Here is a 24,064-nt window from a genome sequence, read left to right as displayed (position 1 = left end):
ACACATGTTCAGTGTCTGTTCTTTGTATATTTACTGCAGCTTTTCATGTATACCAGTAGTCTGATACAATGTTCACAGTTTGAAAGGGTGTTAAATGACATTTGGTGACGATTAATGTTTTTTGTGTTAATGTAATAGCAGTTAAAACAGGACTGGTCAAATTTGACCGCGAACACCAAAGTAAGGGGGGGGGGGAAGTATCCTTAGGCTATACGAAAGTGATGGTGATTTTCTTCATAAAGACAATTGTGTATGGGATGATAACCAGCCTCATGTCTCTTTGTTAATAGTCATGTACCATAAAGTCAACTTTCTAGAAATTATCTGCTGCCAGGAGAAAATTGGAAGTTAATCCTAATGTGATACCTCATAGCATACTGTAGTGGTACCGCTAGTGAGTTATACCCACATTATATGTTGGAGGAATACATTTCTCTACCATGTTCTCCTTGGCCCTTTGCCAGCTCGCCTTTCCTTTGTTTGAAAAGCAATACTTTGTGTTACTGTGCTCTTCTGCCTCTTGGCTTCTTCTCTTTGTTTTTCCACCAAGGGGTTGGGTCTCACTAACCTCTTCTTCTTCTTCTTCTCCCGTCTTTGCCCCTCTCCCTCTCCCAGGATGAAAGTGTGGAGGAGGTCAGCTTGGCCTGTGCAGGTGGCCTTCCTCGTTGCCTTGGTGATGCTCTGCGTTGACCCGGTGTCCGCCGGCAGCCGTAACCATCGGGGACAGACAGGTACACCCAGGTCTTGATCTGAACCCTTCTTCCAACACCTCCAGAGGTTAATTACACTGTCACTGTGAAGATACAGCACATGTTCCCGAGTCACACCCATCCTGGAAGAGCAGGAGGAGGAGAGGGAGGAGAGGGTGGGGGGGGGTTATCTGCTCTGTCCCTCAGTGTGACACAATGAAACGAGACCTCATTTGGGATTTGATGCAAAACACACCCCTGTTTTGAATGATCGAGTCCGTTTAGATACAAATGGCACTTAAGCTGTCAGGGGCTGTCAACACAAATAGATCTCTGTGGGTGTGATCGGATCTGCTCAGAGTGCTCGCAGACATTTCTCTGTTCTCCAGTGGCCTCATTCATAGTTAGTGGTTTAGAGTTGCTATGAGATAGGGCGTGTGTCTCATGAAGAAGAGGCCATGCAGGCTCATGACTTCTAATCCTCAGGCTCCTAATTGCCCTCCACATTATTATGCATAGCTCTGCTGTACGCCCGTTAACCAAAACACCACTTCACTTATTTCCCCGGGAAAAAAAAAGATACTTCTATAACCAGCACTGACTTAATTTAGGCCCGCAAGCTAAATCTTTTCTCTATCCTTAATTTCCATATGTCATGGAGAGAGGCCTCCACCCAACCAAAAAATGACCAACACCATCCTATTAAAATTCCATCGGGGCTGGAATCGCTGAACTTGCGCCTCGACAACCTCCCAAGTCACCCTTCTCCTTGCACTTAATTATGACAATTTTCTTAATTAGCTTTCGGTCTCTTTACTCGCTCACTGCTCATGTATTGCAAGGTGACCTTTGTGTGCCACAGAAATGCTACCAGCATCCAGTCTGTGGGGCTACTGAGGGTGTTAGTTTCCTTTTGACGGAGATGAGGCGGCCTGCTTACGGCAGGGACACTACTAATTGCAGGTCTTGTGTATTTTGAAGGTCAGCACGGGTGGCCGTCCCCTTCTTATTTCACTCTGGCATGATGACTCACTCCCAAAGCGACTGCTGCTTTTTATTAGAGAGTTTTATTCTAATTGGCGAAAGTTTAGGACTTGTGAATACCAATACAGAGGTTTGAGGCTGTGAAATAATTGGCTGTATGCTATGACTGCTAGAAACGTTTTCTGTGTTTTCTACTTAAGTGTTGTTATTGCTGCTCTGCTGTCAGGTCAGCGAGGCATTTGTTTGATTTTATTTCTGGTGATGTACCATGTGCTGCCACATGGTGGCTCTAGAGGTCAAAAAATGCTCCTCTAGAAATAAGTTTTTCAATGTGAGTCTCATTTTCCATTCTCTGAGGCATACAGGAAGTCACCTAAAAAACAATCTATAATGGGAATGGACTGAAGGAATGTCAACTAACACAACGGAGATAATATGACTGACAGCTGTCACTTCATTTGCTTTCCTTTAAACATCTGGCTGTATTCTCATGGGAATCAAATATATATAGAAAAAGACACCAAATGTGTTCCTGATCACATGGTGTCTCTATATTTTCATTTGACTACCTAAATACAACACATTAAATGTCGCAAAACCAGTTCCTGTCCGTTTGTGTAGTTGCATCTGATCTGCAGATATGAAGTACTGGATACATTTAACATTTATATACATTTTTAGCTTAATTCATTCAAACATTCTGAAAGTCTTACAGGAGAAAGATGAAAGGGTTCAAAAGCAATGGTGAAAATGATGCTGCAACACAATAGAGGTTACATTATACTGAAAATCAAAAGAGAGAAAAGGTGCTAAGAATAAAGGAAGCCACATATATGAAACCTTTTCAAATGAAAAAAATCTTCAATGCTTTTCATTTCATCTTCTTCTGTATTTCATAACAGGTCACACAATAAATTGTAATCGCTTTCAAGGTAGCGCTACACAAACAATTATGCACTCCAACCTTAGGTGCTGTTTCTTTAATAAACATCAAGCTTTCTTTGCTGGTGAATTCATTGATTTAGCTTCCACAGCTCTGAGCAACATTATCTTGTATTTTGACAGTGACATTTTCTTCATATTTCCTTATTCTTTTCTCGTTTGAACGCTTGCAATTGGATAATCTGAGACCGGCAGTTTAGTCCGTACCTTTCAGGAGTGTGCTAAAATAATATTGCAACTTTCCACAGCTTGTTATAACATGCGTCGAGCTTTTATTTTTTGGGCTTCCAAAACCGTTTCCTTATCCCTGGTTCACGGTACGGTTGATCACAAATTATATCTTACATTCCCAGAAAGACACATTCCTCTATGAGTTCATGAATTGTTAGTGAGACCTTCTGTATTCTGGGCTTCCCAAGTTCACTATAAGTATAAGGAAACTTGTTGTAGACACGACTGCGTTCATGTGTGCTGCTGTTTATATTTCAGCATTCTGTACGGCACTCCTTGCCTCCTTATCTGAGGCTGATTATAAGATGTCTCCTTAGTGAACAGGTTTTATTGGGGGTAGATTTGTTGGGCAGGAGTACTCGGCCGTACAAGCGACCTGTAATGATAATTAGCATAAAGCCTGCAGGCCTGTTAAACACTGATAATGTCAGGAGGATTGATGGGCTGGGTATTACCAGGGTGAGCAGGAGATGGAGAAAGGGAGGAGAGGAGGGGAGGAAGGGCGACAAGGGATCTAAAAGGGCAGATGAAGGAAAGACGGATTAGGTGTCAGTGGTGTAAAAAGTACTCAGGTTATATACTTTAGTAAAAGTCGCAAAATTATGTTGTTAAAATACCCTGTTACATGTAGAAGTCCTGCTTTGAAAATGTTATACAAGTATTATCAGCAAAATGTACTTAAAGGGGTCCTATTGTGCCTTTTGTGGCTTTCCTGTATGTGTTTTATAGGTGAATGTAAATGGTCTGCAAAGGCAACAATGCAAAAGTTCACAGCAGATGGAATTTCTCTTCCACGCACTCTCCCCCTCCTCTGCCTGAAACGCCTCCATTGGACTCCTTTGTTTAGTTTCGTAACATAATGACATCACTATGTAACACACCCTGTATTCGCTAGCTTTAACACATTGTATATGATAGGCTGAGGGGCGGGACATCTTTAAGCGGTTGACTAATCGCAACAGAGCCAGCAAGCTAACCAATCAGAGCAGACTGGGCTCTGGTTTCAGACAGAGGGTGAACAGAGGTGCTGCAGCACAGGCAGTATGAGACAAAGAAAGAGCTTTTTAAACATTAAAGTATGGAGACATGTTACAGTAGAGGCACACAATTCAAATGTGAACTGAAAATTAGCATTAAAGGGCTTCTTTAAATAAATAGAGGAGTAAAAGTACAATATTTCCTCCAAAATGTTGAAGAGTAGAATTATATGAAGCATGAAATAGAAATACTCAAGTAAAGTACTGGTATGTCAAAATAGTACTTAAATACAATACTTGAGTAAATGTACTTTATTACATTCCACTTCTGCTAGGTGTAAAGACAAAATAGGTTGATTTGTGTAGGCTTTGGGAAGATGTCTAGTTTTCCACGTTGTTAAACACATCTTATCACTGTAATCTTTTGAGGCGTGCCTTTGTGTTCCTACAGTGTGTCACCCCCCCACCTTGGCAGATTTTCTGAGATCTGGCCCTTCAGCCGCAGACATGCCTGTCATGTATTGACAGGGGAGAGACACAGCTTTTTGATAAATTGCATGATGCTCCAGCTCGCCTGTGTCTGTCAGAATACATCAATCGCCCGGCTAACCCATCAGTTCAGGGTACCTCGGTTTGTTGCCTGCCCCCCCCCCCCCCCCCCCCCCCCCACAGCCACCTGCCTGCCTGCTGCGGGAATAAAAGCATTTAGCCATGCTTGAGAAGTCTTTTCATCTCCACATGTGCTGCGCTGTATTACATTGAGATGGCCATAACAGAATGGTTTAAAGGCAACATTGAGACATTAGATACACTGCTATTATGCATATATAGCTGCAGGCTGACTGCTCAACACATGAATCTGAAGCAAATGAGGGGTGAGACGCAGAAGAGGTGGAGAGAACACAAAACTTAGTGATTACAGTCGAGCTGCAGCTCTTTTCTGATGTTTCAAACTTCCCTCTGTTTTATACTATTTTGATTCAATCTTTTTGGACCCTACGTACATAATGCTGTTCAACCGGGCACAGACCCAAGGGCTCAGAGTGTCCGACGCCCCCTATTACAAACTAGGAAGAGACTCAGAATGACCAAAAATAAACATTAATCAACTACAAAGAGACGCAAACAAATACAAAGAGACACAAAAAAAACAAATTGTTCAACAAAAGATGTAAACCTTAAAGAGATGCTAATGGCTAAAGAGACACAAAAAAACAACTTAATTGGACAACTATGAAGTCTATGCGTCTCGCTCCTATGGAGGCATGGGGGGGTCTGTTGCATGTCGGTTCCCATGGGCCATCTTCCCACTCAGCTACACTTCAGCATGTTAGCATTGTTAGCGTGCTGTGATACACACTCTCAGCGGCTGGCCTTCCTTTAGGCTCCTGTCATATTAAAAATGTTCCAGCCACATCTTTGGACTAGTATTCTTCATAGATATCAAATGGAAATTTGTGTATTGTGAATACAAGTGATTAACATTACATTATGAAAGCCTTAGAGGAGCATTTGCTATCAAGAAAAGTAAAAGCTTTTCACCTCTTGTTTCTGGTCAACGATAGTGGGTGGGCTTGAGTTTCTTTCTCCTACATAAAATACCTTTTGGCAGTAAAACTCCGAATTGCTCTAACCTCTATTGATCGATAACATACGTACCTTGCTTAAGGGTACAACTCATAGCATGCTGCTACTTCAAAGATTTACATTTCTGCGTTGGAAGGGGCCCTAACTTACAAGCTCACAAACTTTTATACACACAGTAAATTATTGCACTTATTGACATTTCCATCTACTTTGACCATATTTTTCACAAAGTATTGTTTGTGTATCATAAATCAGTTCTCCTCTGTATGGGGGAAATGCTAGCGTACATTATTAAAGCACAAAAGGCAGTACAATGAAGGTCGAGGAGGCCATTGGTATAAAAGCTAGTGTCTAACTTGTATTAATATTAACAGCAAGATTCTTTACTCAGACCCCTGTGACTCATAGAAATGTTATTTACAGCAATTCTTTACAGTCAAGTACGCTTGACTTCACTCATGAAGCAGGCAAAACTGCTAACTAAAGTCAATATAGTGAATACATAACATATTTATATACTTTTAAGAGGTGAGATTCGATAACATTCAGAGATCAGATGTTTTATTTAAGATTAAAGTAGCTCACGTCTGAAATGAATAGATTGTTGAGGCTTTAAGATGCTCACTCAGGCATCATGTCTAAACTCACACTTTACAGCCTTTTCATCTGCATTGCATGATTTCCTCCCAACATGAACTCCTTATGACCATGAATGAAAAGCTGTTATAATGTGTTCTTAAAGAGCACCTTGGGCTTTCTTTGTCTCATTTAAGCGGCAACTGTAAAGCACAAGAAATCCCAAGAAAGGTCCTCCGACTTTTCAACATCACATACATTACACCAGCCTGCGTTTACCTCATACTGCTTAGTTCATTAAGTTTAAAATGAGCACACAAACCTTGACAACAAAGTCCAGCTATCCCACTGCTCACACACATCCTCAGGGCTTTATAGTTCTGAAATACAAACAGCTCTGATGGAGGCAATAACAAGAGAGGACCTGTGAACCGTCTGACCTCATTATGCCAGCAGGAGGCGAGTTGCTCGTCCTTCTTCTCGTGCCGTATGACTCCCCCTCTCTCTTTCATTCTGCCCACTAACAAGCTGCCTCTTTGTGAGATGGGGTGAAGCCGATTGACCAGTCTTACCCATCTCTGCACTTACATGGGAACTCATTTTCAGTACAGAGTAACACAAAATGAGGGCACATGTTGGATGAAAACAAAGGCCATTTGATTGTGTTTGAATGTTTTATTTGCATTGTGGAGCTTTAATTGGGATTAGTACGGTTATAATCAAGGCTGCGCTGATAGCTCTCGTCCTATTGAGTTCAGTTCAATTGTAATATAGCCTATTCTAGATTGTTATCAGTTGTTACAAGCTGGCTGGCTATATGTTTGTGTGTGTGTGTGTGTGTGTGTGTGTGTGTGTGTGTGTGTGTGTGTGTGTGTGTGTGTGTGTGTGTGTGTGTGTGTGTGTGTGTGTGTGTGTGTGTGTGTGTGTGTGTGTGTGTGTGTGTGTGTAATGCGGCAGCTGCTCCAGCCTCAAGAGAGCCAGAGACAGAGGAGTGAGGGGAAATGAAAGTGGAGGGATGATAGCGGAGGGGCGCCCTCAGAGAGCCTGGGATCATTGATGGGGCTCTCTGGAGAAGAGAACAAACAAACTTTAAATCAGAAAGGATGAGAGGGGCCATGCCCTGCAGAATGGAACCCTACAGTGTGTGTGTTGTTGTCACTATGTGTGTGTGTGTGTTGGTGTCTGCCTGCAAAGCTCATTCAGCTGAGCGTGAAAAGTTTTGGAGTCTGGGTAAAGTCACGTACATAAATGAAATCTGGGCTTATGGTACAGTATAACTAAGGTTTTTCCAGCGCTGTAAAGAGGCTTATAGCTAGGTAGTAATGTCGCCAGCAGGGTTTGCTGTGCTCGCGGGGAAACTCTGCCAGAGACTCTCAGGAGTGCACAACAAGCTCTGAGAGGCAAGATAAGGAGGCTGGAATCTGTTCAGAAGCCATAAGCAAAGATTAGATTTACTAAACATTTCCCCCTGCTTTTGTTGTCGGCGTGTTTTCTGCTTCAGGTGGCCTCAAAAACCCTCCTTCTAAGAGGTACATGGATTCTTAGTAAAATATTAGAATACACATTGTACACACTTCCAAACACATAAGCCTTTCACACATCATCTTCCCATTATCATTAGGCGGTTGAGTCTGAACAAGAATAGGTGATGTTAAGATATAAAAGGCTACGTGTGTGTGAGAAAGCAAGTTGTGTCAGTAACATCACACACACACGCTTTGGTTTAGTGTTAACTTTAATATGAGCGCGCCCGGCTTCTGTCCCATTACTGTCAAGAGAGTTTTATTATTAACCAGACCAAAGTCCCCGGGGAAGAATGAAGGTAATCACGGGAGATTAGATATTGTTTGTGTGTTGGAGGTGTCAGGTGAAAAGCAATTATCCTCATATAAATTATAGCTTTCAGGATTACACACACAAAAACAGAGAAGAACACACACACACACAGATAAAATGTCAAATGTGACGCACATGCGCATTTATGTACGTACACATCTATATATAGGCTACCCAGTGATGGCCAGAACCCATACAGATTAAAGTGTCCTACCAGTGGGAACAATCATACAATGTTTATGTCTGTTCTTTACTTTGATCAAGTGGTGGTGTTATGTCTGAAAGGAGTCAAAAGAAGTGATTATTTTTTCAACAGCTCCCCCCACTCTGCACACAATGTCTCTGTGTCTAAGTTAATGAGGGCACTGCTGTGAGAATAAAAACTAAGTATTACTAAAAAGTGTTTACTTATGAATCAAAGAGTGTGAGACTGGAATAAATTGAAGAGTTTATACGAAAGTAAATAATTCAGCGGATTTGCCTAATCCTCAGAGAAGCCGCTGCGGTGTACGTTTGATTGTTATTTTGCGGCGCACATTTAGATGAATTCAAATTAGATTTTTCACAGCAACAAACACCAATAAGCCGCCATAAAAGCCTACGAATTTCCAGCAAATAACCCCCCCTCACCTCTCTTTTTTTCTTTTTCTCTCTCAGTCTCATACCAGGTGAAGCAGGGGACGTGTGAAGTGGTGGCCCTCCATCGCTGCTGTAATAAGAATAAGATTGAGGAGCGCTCTCAAACCGTCAAGTGTTCGTGTTTCCCCGGACAGGTCGCCGGCACCACCAGAGCCAGACCCTCCTGTGTGGAAGGTAAAAGCTCCAAAGCCTTGTTTCTGTGTGTGTTGGGTGTAAATGTGTATCTTTATAAACCCCCCCACCCCCCCAAAATGAAAACTCTCTACAATAGACAAATCAATTGAAAAACCGAACTATGTGGGGTGAAGCCTGCGAGCTAGTTCAGGCAGTCAACTCGAGCACCAATGATACATTAGCACGTGACACACCTTGTCCCTCTTACAACCAACCAAACACATTCTCCTCCTAAACATGGCGCTCTATTGAAGCTGCCAGGTCTTCCTGCCTCTGCCTAGCTATGCTGCTGCTGCCACTGCTGTGTTCACTTGCTATTGCTACGTTCATGTTCCTGCTGCTGTGTTTCATGTTGCTGCTGCTCGCCTGACCCACCACCACCCCACCACCACCCCAGCTCCACCTCAGCGTCCACCTGTAGGCTCGGGGGATAGTTATCTAATCATCACTCAATGTTCTTTGTAAATCTGTGGAGTGATGAGGCCCGAGCCTAGACGCCAAACTCAAACTATATGCTGCTTCTAATAAACATATTAAGAACACGTGAGTTGTCTGACTGAAATACACATAGGTTATATATACATACAAAAGTGTACAGATGTCTTTAGTATTCCATGTGAACATGTTTCAATTGGGGGTGGACCTCACATCCTCTATGGGGGTCAGGGGGCATGCTCACATGCTTCAATGTGGCACACTTTGAGGGCAAAATGAAGAGACTAGATCTATGGGGTACAACCCTCAAAACCCATAAGAAGAAGATCTGTATAAAATAGGCATAGGCAATACAGAATAGATGTAACTTGTTTATTTTATTTCTGCTTTTTGTTGAAGGAACAAGGAAAATAACATGTATTCGTCCCGTAGGGCAAACATTAGCAAATGGGTCATTGTGGTAGGAGATATTAAAAAGCACAGTTTTAAAGAAAGTGCTTTAGAGGGAAAGCCAAATATCATAACATCATTATATGCTGTAATGGATGTTAAAACTGTTAAAGTCAAAAACGTCCTTAGTGAGCACAAGGGTTAAAGATATCTGGCCTCTAAGTCAGGAAAATATTCAAAGGCATAATGTGTTCTTATGACTGAACCATTACATCAAAGAGAGTGTTATATTACACACATTTCCCCACAATCCTTGAGCTTTTCTAATTATCTGAACCTGGCTGGAATTCCAGAAAATGCTTTGTATGTGTTGGACTTCATCGCTCCGCTCCATAACATGTTTTAGTAACGACCGACGCACGGCTGAGTCCGACCGGGTCAGAGAGGCTAACAATGTTTTTAATTATCTTGCATCATTAAATTTGCTACAAGAATCATCTCACCTGAAACAAATCATTACCCGATTAAGGGCGACATCAATAAATGAGTCGGTTGCAGGAAAGATGAATAGGTTGCACTTTATTTTAAATTGCTGCCAGGTTACATTCTTGTGTGGAAATGGATTTTCTGGTGGCACGAAACAGGAGGACACTGCTCTTGTTCTGGCACAAACAAAGCTAAACCTTTTATAGATGGTTGAAAACATGTGCTGATGGAAAAACGACATTTGGCCTTTCTATCCTTCTTAGCAAAGCCTCACAGTACAGAAACCCACAAGAGGCGAGGCAGTGGGAAGATGAACAAATATCAAAAGGAAGGAACAATAACATGTTGTTTTGCACAGTTTTTACTTTGAGACCAAGAACACACGTCCACCATGGATGCTGTTTTATGCTATTCTTTTTGCTTTATGGTAATCCTACTATTAAGCAGAGGTGGGAAGTAGTGGAGTACAAATACTTAGTTACTGTACTTAAGTACATTTTTCTGGTATCAGTGTTTAACTCCACTAATTATCTTTTGACGACTTTTTACTTTTTCTTCTTACATTTTTAACACAAATACCTGTACTTTCTACTTCTTCCAAACAGGCTGGTTACTTTAGTTTTAATGTGTGTTTGGTGGCGTGATCATTATTATTTAGAGTCATTGCGTGCCTATTGATTTGAACACGATCCGTGTATCCTTCATTTCCTGGTCTTCTCTAAAGAAGAGGGAGCAATTAAAACGTCAATACTCCTACTTTTACCAAAGTATTTTTAAACACGAGTATCTGTACTTCTACTTGAGTAAAGGATGTGTGTACTTTTGCCATTTCTGCTATTAAGTCCCAGGTAATTAAAAGACTGTTTTAATACACATTGACCGTTTTGAAAAGGGGTTTAAAAGCATGTTTTTGAGATTAAATGAAACCTGTATATGCCCCTCTCAAGTCCAATATTTCGTCATCTTGTCTCAAGGAGATCATGTGACATGAAAGGTTGAAGCCACTAATGCAGGTAATGGAAGCCTAGCCACCAGTGTCTCCTTGCCTCCTATTCCCTTGTGTTGTATGAAAGCAGAAGCACATATACGACAGCTGTCGCCCAAAACTGCCTCACCTTTAAGACGGGAAATGTAAACTCCATTTTAAAAGCCTGATTTTATTTGGGACACCATTTCATTTCATATCTAGATGGGTCGCTTGGGTATACGACAGATGGTGATAGAGGAAGCATTTTCTTCTGATCTCTTTTATATGTCAGGATATAAGAAGACATTGGCGGAAACTAATCTCGATCCAAATAAACAACAGTGAAGATCAAAGAACATAACATAATAAGCAATGCTGGACATTTGGGGCTATGACTAAAGTAAAAAGTAGTGATTCTAATCTACAGTGTAAAAAAGTCAAGGAAAAGTAGAAAGGTATTACCATTCAAATATATAGTTATATTACACCAGCTACTTTACCTCTAGCTGCAGTGCAAACTTTATTTAGTTAAATTTACTTTGAGGCAGCAACGTTAAATAAGCCCTCTTTATGGGAAAATTAAATATGCATTAACTTTTCTATAACTGCTTCCCCTAAAAAGCTTACCTTGATTTATATTAATTTCAACTTTCATTTAATTAAAGTGGACCTATCATGCTATATTTGAATGATATAGTGTAGGACCATACCTATAAGGCATATTTATACTTTTTATTTTTCAAAATACCAAACAGATCATGCATTTTAGCCATTCCTCATTTCGCTCAATTTAACACTGTCTTTGCATGGGCTGATTCTGTGAGAACAGCACCATCTACAGGCCTGGCATATGTACTACAGCGTCTCCAGCGCTTTACAACGGCAATTTCCGTGGCTGTCTCCTCCTGATTGGTGGAGTTGGCCCAATAGCCGTAGCGCCACTTCTGTGATGTCATAGAAGTGTTCAAATCTGGATCAGTCTGTATCACATCTGTTGCAGCCCCTTTTTAAGAGATTTGGGTTTGGAGGAAAATAGAGAGGGTTGTGTTTTCTGACACTTGGTGAGTTCCCTGGAACACCGGGGACACATGTTCATGTATAAAAGATGAACAAAAGTGCATTTTGCAGGATAGGTCACCTTTAAATGTGTTTCCAGCTTATGTCCTGTTCAAAACCACACGACTAAATATTCTTTAGTATTCATATTTTTTAACAAATGCAAGTTTCTTTAAAGGAAAAACACAATAATGGATATCTTTTTTTTTAATACTTAATGTTAGAGGATACTTTTTGTTACAGTTTTGAATGGGTCAATGATTAGCAACCACATTATTTTGAGCTTTTTGTGCAAGGAACCACACATATATGTTTACATCTGAATATTTTATATACAGTTGGTTAACTAGGCCTATCAAATGACATCATAATGTATTGGTTAATCTGACATTTTACATGAAACATCTAATAATAACACCACCTAATGCTGTCAATTGAATGTTGTGGAATAAAAAGTACAACATTTCCTTCTGTAAAGGATTAGAAGTATACATTTGCAGTTGAGTAAATCCTCATTCCATTAGTTTTGGAGAAAAAACTAATGCTCATCAAATCATTATGTCTAACAATAAATAATGACTAAATACACATAATATATATTTGGTACAGAAAAACAAACACGTTATCAGTGAATTCTGCTCACACATGCACAGTAAATATATATTTGTATACGTGTATTTGTATCTGTTCATGCTGTGTGTGAGTGTAGTGATGATAGACCGCTGATAGAAAGCTGCGGGTTGTTTTCAGAGACCTTTGTTCCGTCCGTTTGGCCGCTCTGCGAGCTCCTGCCCACACACACACACACACACACACACACACACACACACACACACACACACACACACACACACACACACACACACACACACACACACACACACACACACACACACACACACACACACACACACACACTACACACACACACACACACACACACACACACACACACACACACACACACACACACACACACACACACACACACACAAGCACTATGATAGCCCCCTACCAAAGTTGACTCATACGAGCAGAGCCTGTGGATCTCTGAAGCAAACGGGTTCTTCAAACTGTTCAGGTCAGCCGCAGGGGGTCCGACACAGAATCTACACTCACACAGAGCTGAATGTCTGATAGAACCACACAAAAAGAGGCTTTGATACGATGTCTGGACAAAAGGTGGAGTTGTGTGCTTTCTCCAACTTTTTTGAACTCAGATTTGCAGTTTTTCGTTTGTTTATTGCCAACAGCGTAGAGTAACAGCACATTATCATGCTAATGCTGCAAATGAGTGTTATGGTAATTATCAAAAGCAAAATATAGAAGACAAAAACACACCTTACCTTTCTGCGCTAGCTTTAATGGTTCATTTAACTGACAAACAAGCATTTTTAGATGTTTTGGATATTTAGCGTAATTGTGATGTTGCGATAATTCCTCATAAATGTAGGGCAAAAGTCGTGAGGTATCAAACTGAATAATAGAAAAATTGAAAATGTTTTTTTTCCCCCACTAGTACCAAGTAAATTGCGTACTCAACCATTTTTATATAATTTGCACCCTAGACTGCACACTTAGTTTTAGTCGTGACTCATTTCATTCCCTTCAGTTGAAACAAGCAATCTCATATGTTTCTATCAGTGTGAATCACGCCTGACTTCCTGTGCTGCAGGCATGTACTTCAAGAGTCCAAACACTTCTCATATTTAGTATCACATCTGTCCGTACAGCACTTTCTATCCCCGTGTGTTGCTATTCCTGCGTGCGGCCAGTAGACGGAGCTTTTCCCATTCAAATGACTCCTTCACAAACAAACCTTCCACATCATTTCAGTACTATTTTCCCTCAATAAAAAGTAGATTTGTTGTTTAACCTCTTTGATGAGTTCCTAGATGGGAACAATTGCTTGATAATGATAAAATCAGGCAACCATAGCAAAGATGATTGGCTTTGTAATGAAAGCTGGGATAAATAAGGAATCATGTGAAGCCTTGCTAACCTCTCACAATAGGCATTGCCCCGATGCTCTGCTTTTGTTTGTTCACTTCTCCTTAAAGACGTGGTATACTTTGCTTAGCCTTAGAGGAAGGAATAGCACTGATGAGAAGCTTATAGACTGCTTTCTACTGCTTTACTGAAAGTCATTCAATGATAAAATCGTTTTAATGGCTTTAATCACTTTTTCTCCCTTTCAACATCACCGCCCACAACCAGCTCAGTTTCTCCACCACTTGGTATGAGGTTTTCTAATTTCCTATTCAGATCTCACCTCCGAGTCTCACCACCTCTCACTTCTAAATCCAGTACTTAGCAGCACTTATCTCATGAGTCATGCTTGACCTCTGAGTCCACAGATACAAAGGATCTCACGTCATCCAACACTGTGTTATGCATGCATGTACATATATACATGCAGCTCTCACCTTTTAGGCTGCAGCGCTGATGGAAGGAGACAAACCCTCTCAGCTGCCGGGATTTGTGGGAAAGCCACAGTGTAAATGGGGATACATTATTAATGGTGGCTGAAAGAGGAGTAAATGGCAGCAGGTTCCATTACTGGCTGCTGCAGCACCATTACTGCGAGAACTAACTTTTACAAGCAAACCATTCCTCTTATATTCGTTCACCTGAGTTTTAATCATGTCACCCATCTTTTTACGATTAGATCAGTGATGCTGTGCGTGAATGAAGAGTCAGTGGTGTCAGTAGTAAGAGGATTTGGAAACACTAGAGTGTGAAGAGTTTTGAGAGGGAGAATGAATAATAGCTCTTAGATAGAGGTCAAGAGGTTTATCCGTTTTTAAGAATACTTTACAGCAGAGGATTTCAAAGTGTGAGTCGGGCCTCCCCACAAAGCACAGCAGTTATTTAAAAGCAGATCGTATAGAATCACCTACATGTGTGATTTGGTTTAAGAGATGCTTCAGAAATGCAGTGTTTTACTGTTTCTACCACACTTCTAGATTCAATAAATAATAAATGCTTTAGGACAGACCTTTTTTATGATTTTTATGTATTGTGAAATATGTCAAACAGCAATATCCTGCTATCTTCACTTTAAAGGCCCCTTCGCTACTGCGTCCACTTGTGTGTCTGCGTCTCATCGATTTCAATTTGGAGACACATTTTGGAGAAAAATCAATTTTGTCTGAGTGCAAACAAAATGTTTGTTCAATAGCATTGGGGATAAATAAAATGTTCTTGGTCTTTCTGTCACATTTAGTTAAGTTCACACGGCAGGTTCAAAATCTGTTGAATTGTTTTCACTTCTATAGGTAAAAAGAATCGGTGCAAAGTCTATAAACAAAAACAAAGTGTTCACTGGTTGAAAGAAGACTTTGACTAGTAATTATCAGTACTTGGAATTTATATAATACTTAGAGGAAATCTGTATTCAATTGATATAGTCCTTCATGTGGCATGACACCTTTACACAGAGTCAAAAGAGTAACCATGTAGGAGCATTTGTAGCTAACACGCGCAGAGCTAAATGGAAGCGCTTCATAAATTGCCTGGTCGTTTAACCTTTATCAAAGTGTCACATTCAATAAACCCGTATGCATTTGCCTGCAAAGTAGTGAATGCAACCATAAAACGAATATGGCGTATAGCTCAAACTGCGCACGTTTTTTCCTTTAAAATCTGTAAACACAGTCAAATGCATTGGAAAAACACAATTTCACCATAAATACCTTAGAATTAAGAGTACAGAAAGATTGTTCACTGAAAGTAACATGCTAGCTTTCTTTTATCATTATAAAAGGATTTTAAATGTTTCCACGGCTTTAAAGTATGTGTTTTCGAGCACAGCGACCTTATAATAACAGTGGATTTATTTGGTGTTATTTTCTGAACTCTGCGTCAGACAAACTAGTTTTATCCTGGGCGAAGAAATCTAGTTTTGCCACACATCAACCTGCTGTTGTTTACCGTCATATCTGCTTTATAGTGTCAGCTTTTGTCTCTGAAACTCTTCCCTTTCCAACTTTTTTTCCGCCCAATTTTTTTCAATCTGCTTTCCACTTGTGTTTTCTCGTCATGCATACCTGGCTGTGCTGGCATAGCAGCGTGAGGCCTGGCAACAGAGATACAGTGTGTTAGTAAATCATTGTAGAAAGAGATGGATGCCTCTCTCCAACTGCTTCTGCACTCCAGGTTCACTGAGCGGAACAGTTACAATGCCTGAGGGTATCCATACCTCTGGGTCCTCCCCCAACTTCGTGTGTGTGTGTGTGTGTGTGTGTGTGTGTGTGTGTGTGTGTGTGTGTGTGTGTGTGTGTTTACATTCATCATATTGCCTTTAAATAATAATGACCTGGGAGCAAGGGCATGGGACTTCTTGTGATTGTGCTCCTTTGCCTGACACTTCGGGGACTGCATTCATGTACACACACACCAAAAAAACACACAAAGGCATTTTAGCAAAACAGGCAAGTACACAAATGCTGATGCACACACACACACACACACGCACGCACGCACGCACGCACACACGCACGCACGCACGCACAAACACACACACACACACACACACACACACACACACATACACACACACACACACACACACACACACACACACACACAGATGCAAAGCAAAAGTAAACTCCTTCTCACGCTTTAAGCTGATCCATAGAGTGAGTTCAGGTGGAGCCTTCGTGAAGTATTAATGGGCACTCTAACAGACGCACGCCTGAGTGCACATATTGTATTAGTGCGCCCTCCTTACATCAAACAGGCTACATCTGAATGATACAATGTGATATGCAGTCAGTGAATTCGTTGTTTTTGTTATATATATCAAAGGCTCATTTAATATTCTTTATCATGTGGGTTAACATGAAAGGGTGAGAGGTGAAGGCTTTCCCTTTGAACTGAAGCGTAGTAGGTGGTACGTTCAATTACATCCGATGAGATACGCTTTCCGTGTCTTTGTTGGATGGAACAGCGAGTCGGTTGATCTGACGTCACCTTTCCTGCCTTAGTGTGTTTTTAAAAAAGGTATTTTTACTGAAACCATTATTTTATTTTTTTAATTAACATTGATTTTGTGTGTGCAATCCAGGGAAGGTAAATCAAACACGTGTTAGGTTGTTTTAATAAAATATATCAATATCCTAAATATTGTTGTTTTTTTAAACCATTTTTGCAAATTTGAGGTTTTTAATTATACCATAAATCATTTAAATAAATATTTTTAAAAAATGCTTTTATCTGTTTTTGAAAAGGATATCTCTCGATTAAATATTATCATTGACAAAGTGTGAGGTAGACCAGATTGATTAAAGTATGGTCTTTGTTTTCCCAGGAGAATACTAATGTTTTTTAGCATGAACCCTCCTAAAGAAATGCTTAATATTAACTTCAATGTGTTTGCATGGGGGGAAGAATGAGCACATGTTAAACACCTAAATTAGTGGATCAGATCACTTAAAGTGCTAAAAACAAAGCATTGCATACAGAAAAGAAAAATACTAACTTGGCTAATACTTTAGCTAACTATACGTTGCATAAATAATGTGTGCATTTAAAGTCGACAGGTTGAACATGAGGATGAGTGGACCTGCAATTTCAACTTTGTCCACTTGATGTCACAAACATTACAATGACAATTCAGAGGCTGAGCTCGGGTGAAGGCTCATCCGACTGACATCCACACACACACACACACACGCGCACACATACCCGCACACATACCCGCGCGCGCGCGCGCACACACACACACACACACACACACACACACACACACACACACACACACGGGCAAAAATAAAAGCTGTGACCGCAACAGGCATCGCAATGAATGACATTTATCACGGGTGTGTTGGATTGACGCTCTCAGTATGAGGAGAGAAGCTGCAGGCGGCCCTGTGGCGTGAAACCTCTGCAGAACCTATTTAGAGAACCCCAGAGATCAGACAGCGACCTGGGGAATCAGCCCCAGTCCCCCTTGTGTTCTCTCATCACCTGCACTTTAGCAAAGCACTGTCTAGACGTTCGCCCTGAGCTGATCCCGCTCTGAAACTTTGAAAGATAACTTAAAAGAGAGTCATTTCGAGCGCAGATTCTATTGTAATGAGCTGATAACTGTGATGAAATGTACGCCTCAGCGGTAAACCTTTTTTTAATTAGCATTTGTACCTTTGGTGAATATAAATGTAGAATCTTAATGAGACTGATGCAATTAGAGTAGGTAGGCTGAGAGGTACTTATACACTTCTTTTTCTTGGAGAATATCTTTCTATTTCAAGAACCTGGCAACGGCTTTTTTAGCTTGTCGAGTGTTTAAGTGGAAATTTCATGGAGAGTGTTGATCCGTCAATGTCTACTTAGATCAATCATTTTAAAAGCGACTGAGCCAATAATGCCTTTCAAGTGTTGTCTGCTCTTCAAGACTCTGCAAGGTGACTGTGAATATTAAACAACTTGAGTATATGAATCATGACAAAGTGTTGGTGAGATGGAGCAGTCAATTGATGAATTACATATTCTACATTTTGGGAAATACGAGTTGGTTTATAGCTTATAGCATAGGTTAGCATAAATACCAGACACAGTGAGAGACAGCTCGTTCTGTCCAAAGGTAACAACGTCCCTTAATCTCCCTTCATTACACGCTACATCTAGTTTGTTGACTAGTTTGTACAAAAAAAGAGTGTAGAAACAGGAGATTGTGGTTTAACTGGGGATGTGTGTCAGGTGAACCCAAAAAAGGCTCATTTTAACACCTTGGTTTTGTATGAATTAACAAACTAAATATGACGTGTTGATAAATTAACTGCTGGTAAGAGGACGAAAAAGCAGAGAATGTAACTCTTGGCAAGGAAGCAAAGAAGCGTATTTTCTCCAAAATGTTGAACTATCCCTTTAAAGTGGAATTGAGGGTATCTATCCACGTGGGAGCTTATGGAGAGTTTAATATTTAGAGATGTGTTTTCTCACAGTGGTTCTCACATTGGTTCTCAATTATGATGATTTTGTAAATTATTATGCATTAATGTAGACTTGTAAACCACTCAACCGCATATAAAGGAGTTTGAATAAGCACATCCATAGACATCTAAAAAGGCATTATACACATTAAGGCAGCAGTAAATGAAATGCAAAAACATCATGTTTAACAGTTAAACACGGACAAGTAATAGTTTACTGCAAAATGAGCTTTTATATACTTTTTGTTAAAGGTACCATATAGTTATAAGTGAGATTTCTACGTCTTTTGTATTATAAGCAGTTCTATGGCCATATAAATGCTGTGAAAGTGTCTAAAGAAATGCGCACAGCTTGTGTTCAGAAACGTTGCCTTTGTAAAAGCTGTCACAACTGAAACATTTATAGGTAGAAAGTAATAGTCCTTACTGGCATTCTCCAATGGCAATGACTAAGAAGCGACACTGCAAGCGAAGATACAGAAGACATGGAACAAGTGCAGTAGGGCCTGGCTCATTTCGTGGCATCTGCAGGCAGTGGCAAGTACTTCCGGCATCTGCCACAGAGGCCGCTACTCCGTGGTATCTGTGGCAAGTATATGCCACAGATGTGGTATCTGTGGCAAGTATATGCCACAGATGCCACAACTTGCCGTGGCAAGTATATGCCACAACCATGCCACAACTTGCTGTGTCAAGTAAATGCCACAAGTTAAGAGTTAAGAGAAGGTTTACGGTAGCTGCCACTCGCCTTCCGTGGCAAATGCTGATATTTAAACCCGTATTTATTGCGTAAAATGTCGCTGTTTTGGCATGGCTTTATCGGACTGATCTGTACACAAGACTGATGATCTGTTACTGATGGTCCGATCTCTATTTTTCAAAAAGATTAAACATTATATGTTCTATAGATTTTACTTGGAGAACGTGGTTTGTTAAAATAAATAAACGTGCTATTTTTATGATAATACTCAATATATATTATTATAAAACATCATCCTTAAAAAAAAAAATTAAATGTATTTTTAAATGTTCTAAATTTGAAAAAACTAGATAAAAATAAACTAAAGTTAAAATCTTGTTTTTCATGCCCCAAGAGCAATAAAAACACCTGGTAAAAAAATCCCGAGTGAGGCTTTCATAATTCATGCATGAAAGGGTTAAGAAAGACAAATATATGTTTCTATTGGTTTTAGTAAGATGGTTTATTATAGTGTATTCTTACATATTCAGTAGGCTATATTGTTTATTCTTTAGATACTCTGTAGATAAATATCTACTAATAACGTGTAAATTATTTCCTGTTTCTTTTTATTATTATTATTTTATGTTTCCTATCCCTTATCACTGCTGTAACGCAAAGATTTCAACATTTTAGATAAATAAAGTAAATACAACGTATCATATCAAAATCTGTTTATGCTAATTAGCAACACATTGATTTGATATTTGCATGCATGACATATAACCTTTTTACTGATGCACAAAAAAAGTTTTAACAAGGGTGTAATTATATTACCTTGTAACCCTCTTTCCTCAACATATTAAATCAACTTTATACGGTTAAATGAGGATTGCTTGGAGTATCATGCTTAAGAGAACATTCTTCATGTTTATTTAAGTATTTATCATTCTCATGGTGCTGCCCTAAGTCTGTAGCCAAGTCTAATAACACCATTGTACACGTTGCTGTATCAATATGTAATAGATATAATTCATGGTTGATGACCTTCCGGGTCTGTCCAGCAGAGGGCGCGTGTTGCTTGCCACGGGTGCATAATACATAAGACTTGAAGCAAGCTAACATCGTCTCTGTTTCCTTTGTCTTATATTTTCCCCATATTAGGGGCATAACATTTGGAGGCGCTGCTGGGAGATTTGATTTGAGGACCATCCCTGAGTTGTTAGTGGAATCCTCTGATCAATCATCCCCTTAAACAACCCAGTCATCGGAGAAAGGAGCTTGGAAAGGCAGTCGAGGTCGTTTTCAGACAACGTTGGTAACCTGCATCCTGAAGTGTGAAAAGTCACCACTAGGGAGCAGCAAAAAAACCTAATTAAGTAAGATAAACCCTCATTTGCTATTTCTGCCCACTTCTCTGATACAATGGAGGCTGAATTGGAGAAGCTGCAGCTGGACATTACAGGTGCATTGTATACACTGACTGTAGAACAACTGATTAAAGTGTGCAATGAACTGGAGATTTCAGGACCGGATAATGTGCATGTGACTGGTAAATCTCGCAGTCAATTAATTTCTCATGTCACAGAGCATAATGAACGTGAAGAAATGGCCGAGCTAGAGGATGAAGGCATGTCCGAACTTCTTAATGTGCAGGATATCATAGACAAAGCCAAAATTACAACAAATGTACATGACAGTGTCAAAAGGGAAGATCTCCAGAAGGAGGTAGAGGCACTAAGGTTGTCATTACAAGAAAAAGAAAATGCAATGCATGACCTAATGAACACAAGCATGAACCACCCTGCCGGGTTCAGCCCCCCAGAAAGAAATCTGGCCCAAGTACTCCCCAGTAGTTCTATGTGGCGCAAAGATCTTAAGATCGCAGGCCAAATAGGCGAGCCAGGACAAAAGGATAGGCTCACATTTTCTAGTCTGGCCAGACAAATTGAAAATGGCTTTAGTAAGGGCTACCCAGAGTCAGAGATCATTGATGCTGTAATCCGTGCCATCACACCAGGCCTGCAGTTACGGAGTTACCTTGAAGGGAAGGAAAACCTTACACTGCCTGCCCTTCGCCGAATTCTCAGGTCTCATTACCAGGAGAAAGGTGCCACAGAGTTATACAAACAACTCACCTCTGAGGTTCAGAGTAGTAAAGAAACGCCTCAAAACTTCCTGATTAGAACTATGGACATGAGACAGAAAATCCTGTTTGCTTCTCAAGAAGCCGAGTCAAACCTAAAATATGACCCAGCACTAGTCCAGAGTCTCTTCATGCATACTGTCCTGACTGGTCTACAGAATGACAATATTAAAAGTGACCTGCAGCCTCTCCTCATGCAGATAAGTACTTCGGATGAGCTGCTGCTGGAGAAAGTGAACATTGCGTACACCAATGAAAAAGAGAGACAGGATAAAAAGAAACTTGCTGCCCCATCACGAGTAACAAATGTGAATACAGTCAAGTCCACTGAAGTTCCGGTGGAAATGAAAAGCACCAGCCAGCAAAACACAGTTACTCTGCCCACTGATCTGCTGTCAGAAATCAAAGCAATGCGCTCTGACATGGTGCTGTTGCAAGCCCTGAGAGCTGAGGTCTCCCAAATCAGAGAAACGATCCAAACGGCCACATCTGCACCCCCACAGCATCCCTCACCAAGCAGAGAACCAGCTAATATTTCCGCCCCTTATCCTGTGTTTTCACCCCAACAACCCTCTCCCTATAGGGCTGAATTCAATGCCAACAGCGTGTACCACCAGCAGCCACCAGCAGCAGTGCAGGAGTACCGACCGGCATTCCACCCGGCACGAGTAAGAGAAACGGCTCAGTTTCAACAAGGGTATGCACCGCAGCGATACTACCCAGCACCACGCCCCCGACCTAGGTGTGTTTCCTGTACTCATGCAGGCGAAGAGTACTGTCAGCATTGCTTTAGGTGTGGAAGCAGTGAACATTTCAGAGCAGGTTGTAAGGCACAGAGGGTAGAGGGACCCACTAGGCGGAGCCCTTTAAACTAAGAGGGGTTGCTCCCATGGGACATGCAGCAACCGGCCACACAGATAAGTCCCAATCTTGTGCAAATTGCAATGAAGAGAAAAAGAGTAGGGAACTACAATACTGTTCAACTTGCAAAATTACACTGTATTGTTCTAAAGAATGTCAGGAGAACCATTGGCCTGCACACAAAAGGCATTGTAAGACATACACATGTTCAGGTATTAAGAAAGCGACACAGTCACATGACAAATCCAAGCACAAACAAAATATTGCAAAAGAAAAAACAGCTACTGTGAGAGAGTTAGTAGGGAAAAAGTGCCTCATCAGGTGTTTCCTACACGAACAGAAAACTCAGGCCCTCTGGGATACAGGCTCACAAATTTGTGCTATAGATGAGGTATGGAAAGAAAGCCATCTAACTGATGTACCGCTAAGAGATGTAGCAGAGCTAATTTACCCTATAGACTCTTTACAAATTGAAGCGGCCAATGGTACAGAAATGCCATATGTTGGTTGGCTTGAAGTGTCCTTTAAACTTACTGCAAGTGATACCGAGTTGCTAATACCCATGCTAGTGCTAAAAGGTAACCAACAGCAGTGTCCCATTATTGGCTTTAATGTCATTGAGCACCTTGTGATAGCCAGTCAGCCAGGCCAGAAAAGACATGGGGATAAAGAGAAGCTTGTACAGGCAGTAAAAATGGCCTTTCCTCATCTTCGAAAAAACAAAGCAAAAGCCTTTATTAATGCTGTGAGTGTAGGACAGACATGTGACTATAACGTAAGAACAGCAAATGAGAGAGTTAGTGTGCCTAAACGTAACTCCATTCAACTCGAGTGTCGAGTACAGGCTCCATTTTTCAAAGAGGATAAAACTCTGGTTTTTGAGCAAAATGAGAACCCACAATGGCCTGAAGGATTAGAGTTTTGTGATACTCTTGTGTCCGTGAAGGCAGATACAGTCCCAAGAATTATTGTTAGTGTGCAAAACACAACAAATCATGACATTACGATGGCAGCAAGAACTATTATTGGAACTGTACAGTCAGTCAGATCAGTATATCCTGCAAACATATTTAAAACAGACCAAAAACCTGCTGCATCAATCCACCATGTCAACGCCCAGATCTCCAGTGAAAGCCCCCCTGTGCATGAGCAGTGGGATCCTCCTGTGGATTTGACTCACCTTGATGAACACCAGAGACAAATAGTCAGTCAGATGCTAAGAGAAGAATCAGACTCATTTTCCAAGTCTGATGACGACATAGGCTGTGTGGAAAACTTGCAAATGAAGATTTCACTACAAGATGCTGAGCCAGTGTCAAGAGCCTACCGCTCTGTTCCAAAACCCTTATACAAGGAGATGAAAGATTACTTACTGGACTTGATAGCACAAGGGTGGGTTGAAAAGTCCATGTCTTCCTACTCCTCTCCAATCGTCTGCGTAAGAAAAAAGGACGGAACTCTACGTTTATGTATT

At 40.7% G+C, this 24,064-nt stretch overlaps 1 protein-coding gene across 3 annotated transcripts in view; it reads left to right on the top strand.

Moving 5' to 3' along the window:
- The window catches only part of tafa4b (TAFA chemokine like family member 4b), a 52,459-nt gene that overhangs the window by 16,101 nt on the left and 12,294 nt on the right, over positions 1-24,064 (top strand). For all 3 annotated transcript variants that reach the window (XM_079681633.1, XM_079681634.1, XM_079681632.1), the window contains 2 exons: positions 616-731; positions 8,480-8,635. In XM_079681633.1, coding sequence (XP_079537759.1) covers positions 617-731; positions 8,480-8,635 — 271 coding nt within the window. In that variant the 5' untranslated portion in view covers position 616. The remainder of the gene's footprint in view (positions 1-615; positions 732-8,479; positions 8,636-24,064) is intronic.

The sequence above is a fragment of the Notothenia rossii genome (assembly GCF_949606895.1).
Source record: "Notothenia rossii genome assembly, chromosome: 5".
NCBI lineage: Eukaryota > Metazoa > Chordata > Actinopteri > Perciformes > Nototheniidae > Notothenia > Notothenia rossii.
Note: the sequence above shows the minus strand (reverse complement) of the source record. Positions and strands in the feature narration are given on the sequence as shown.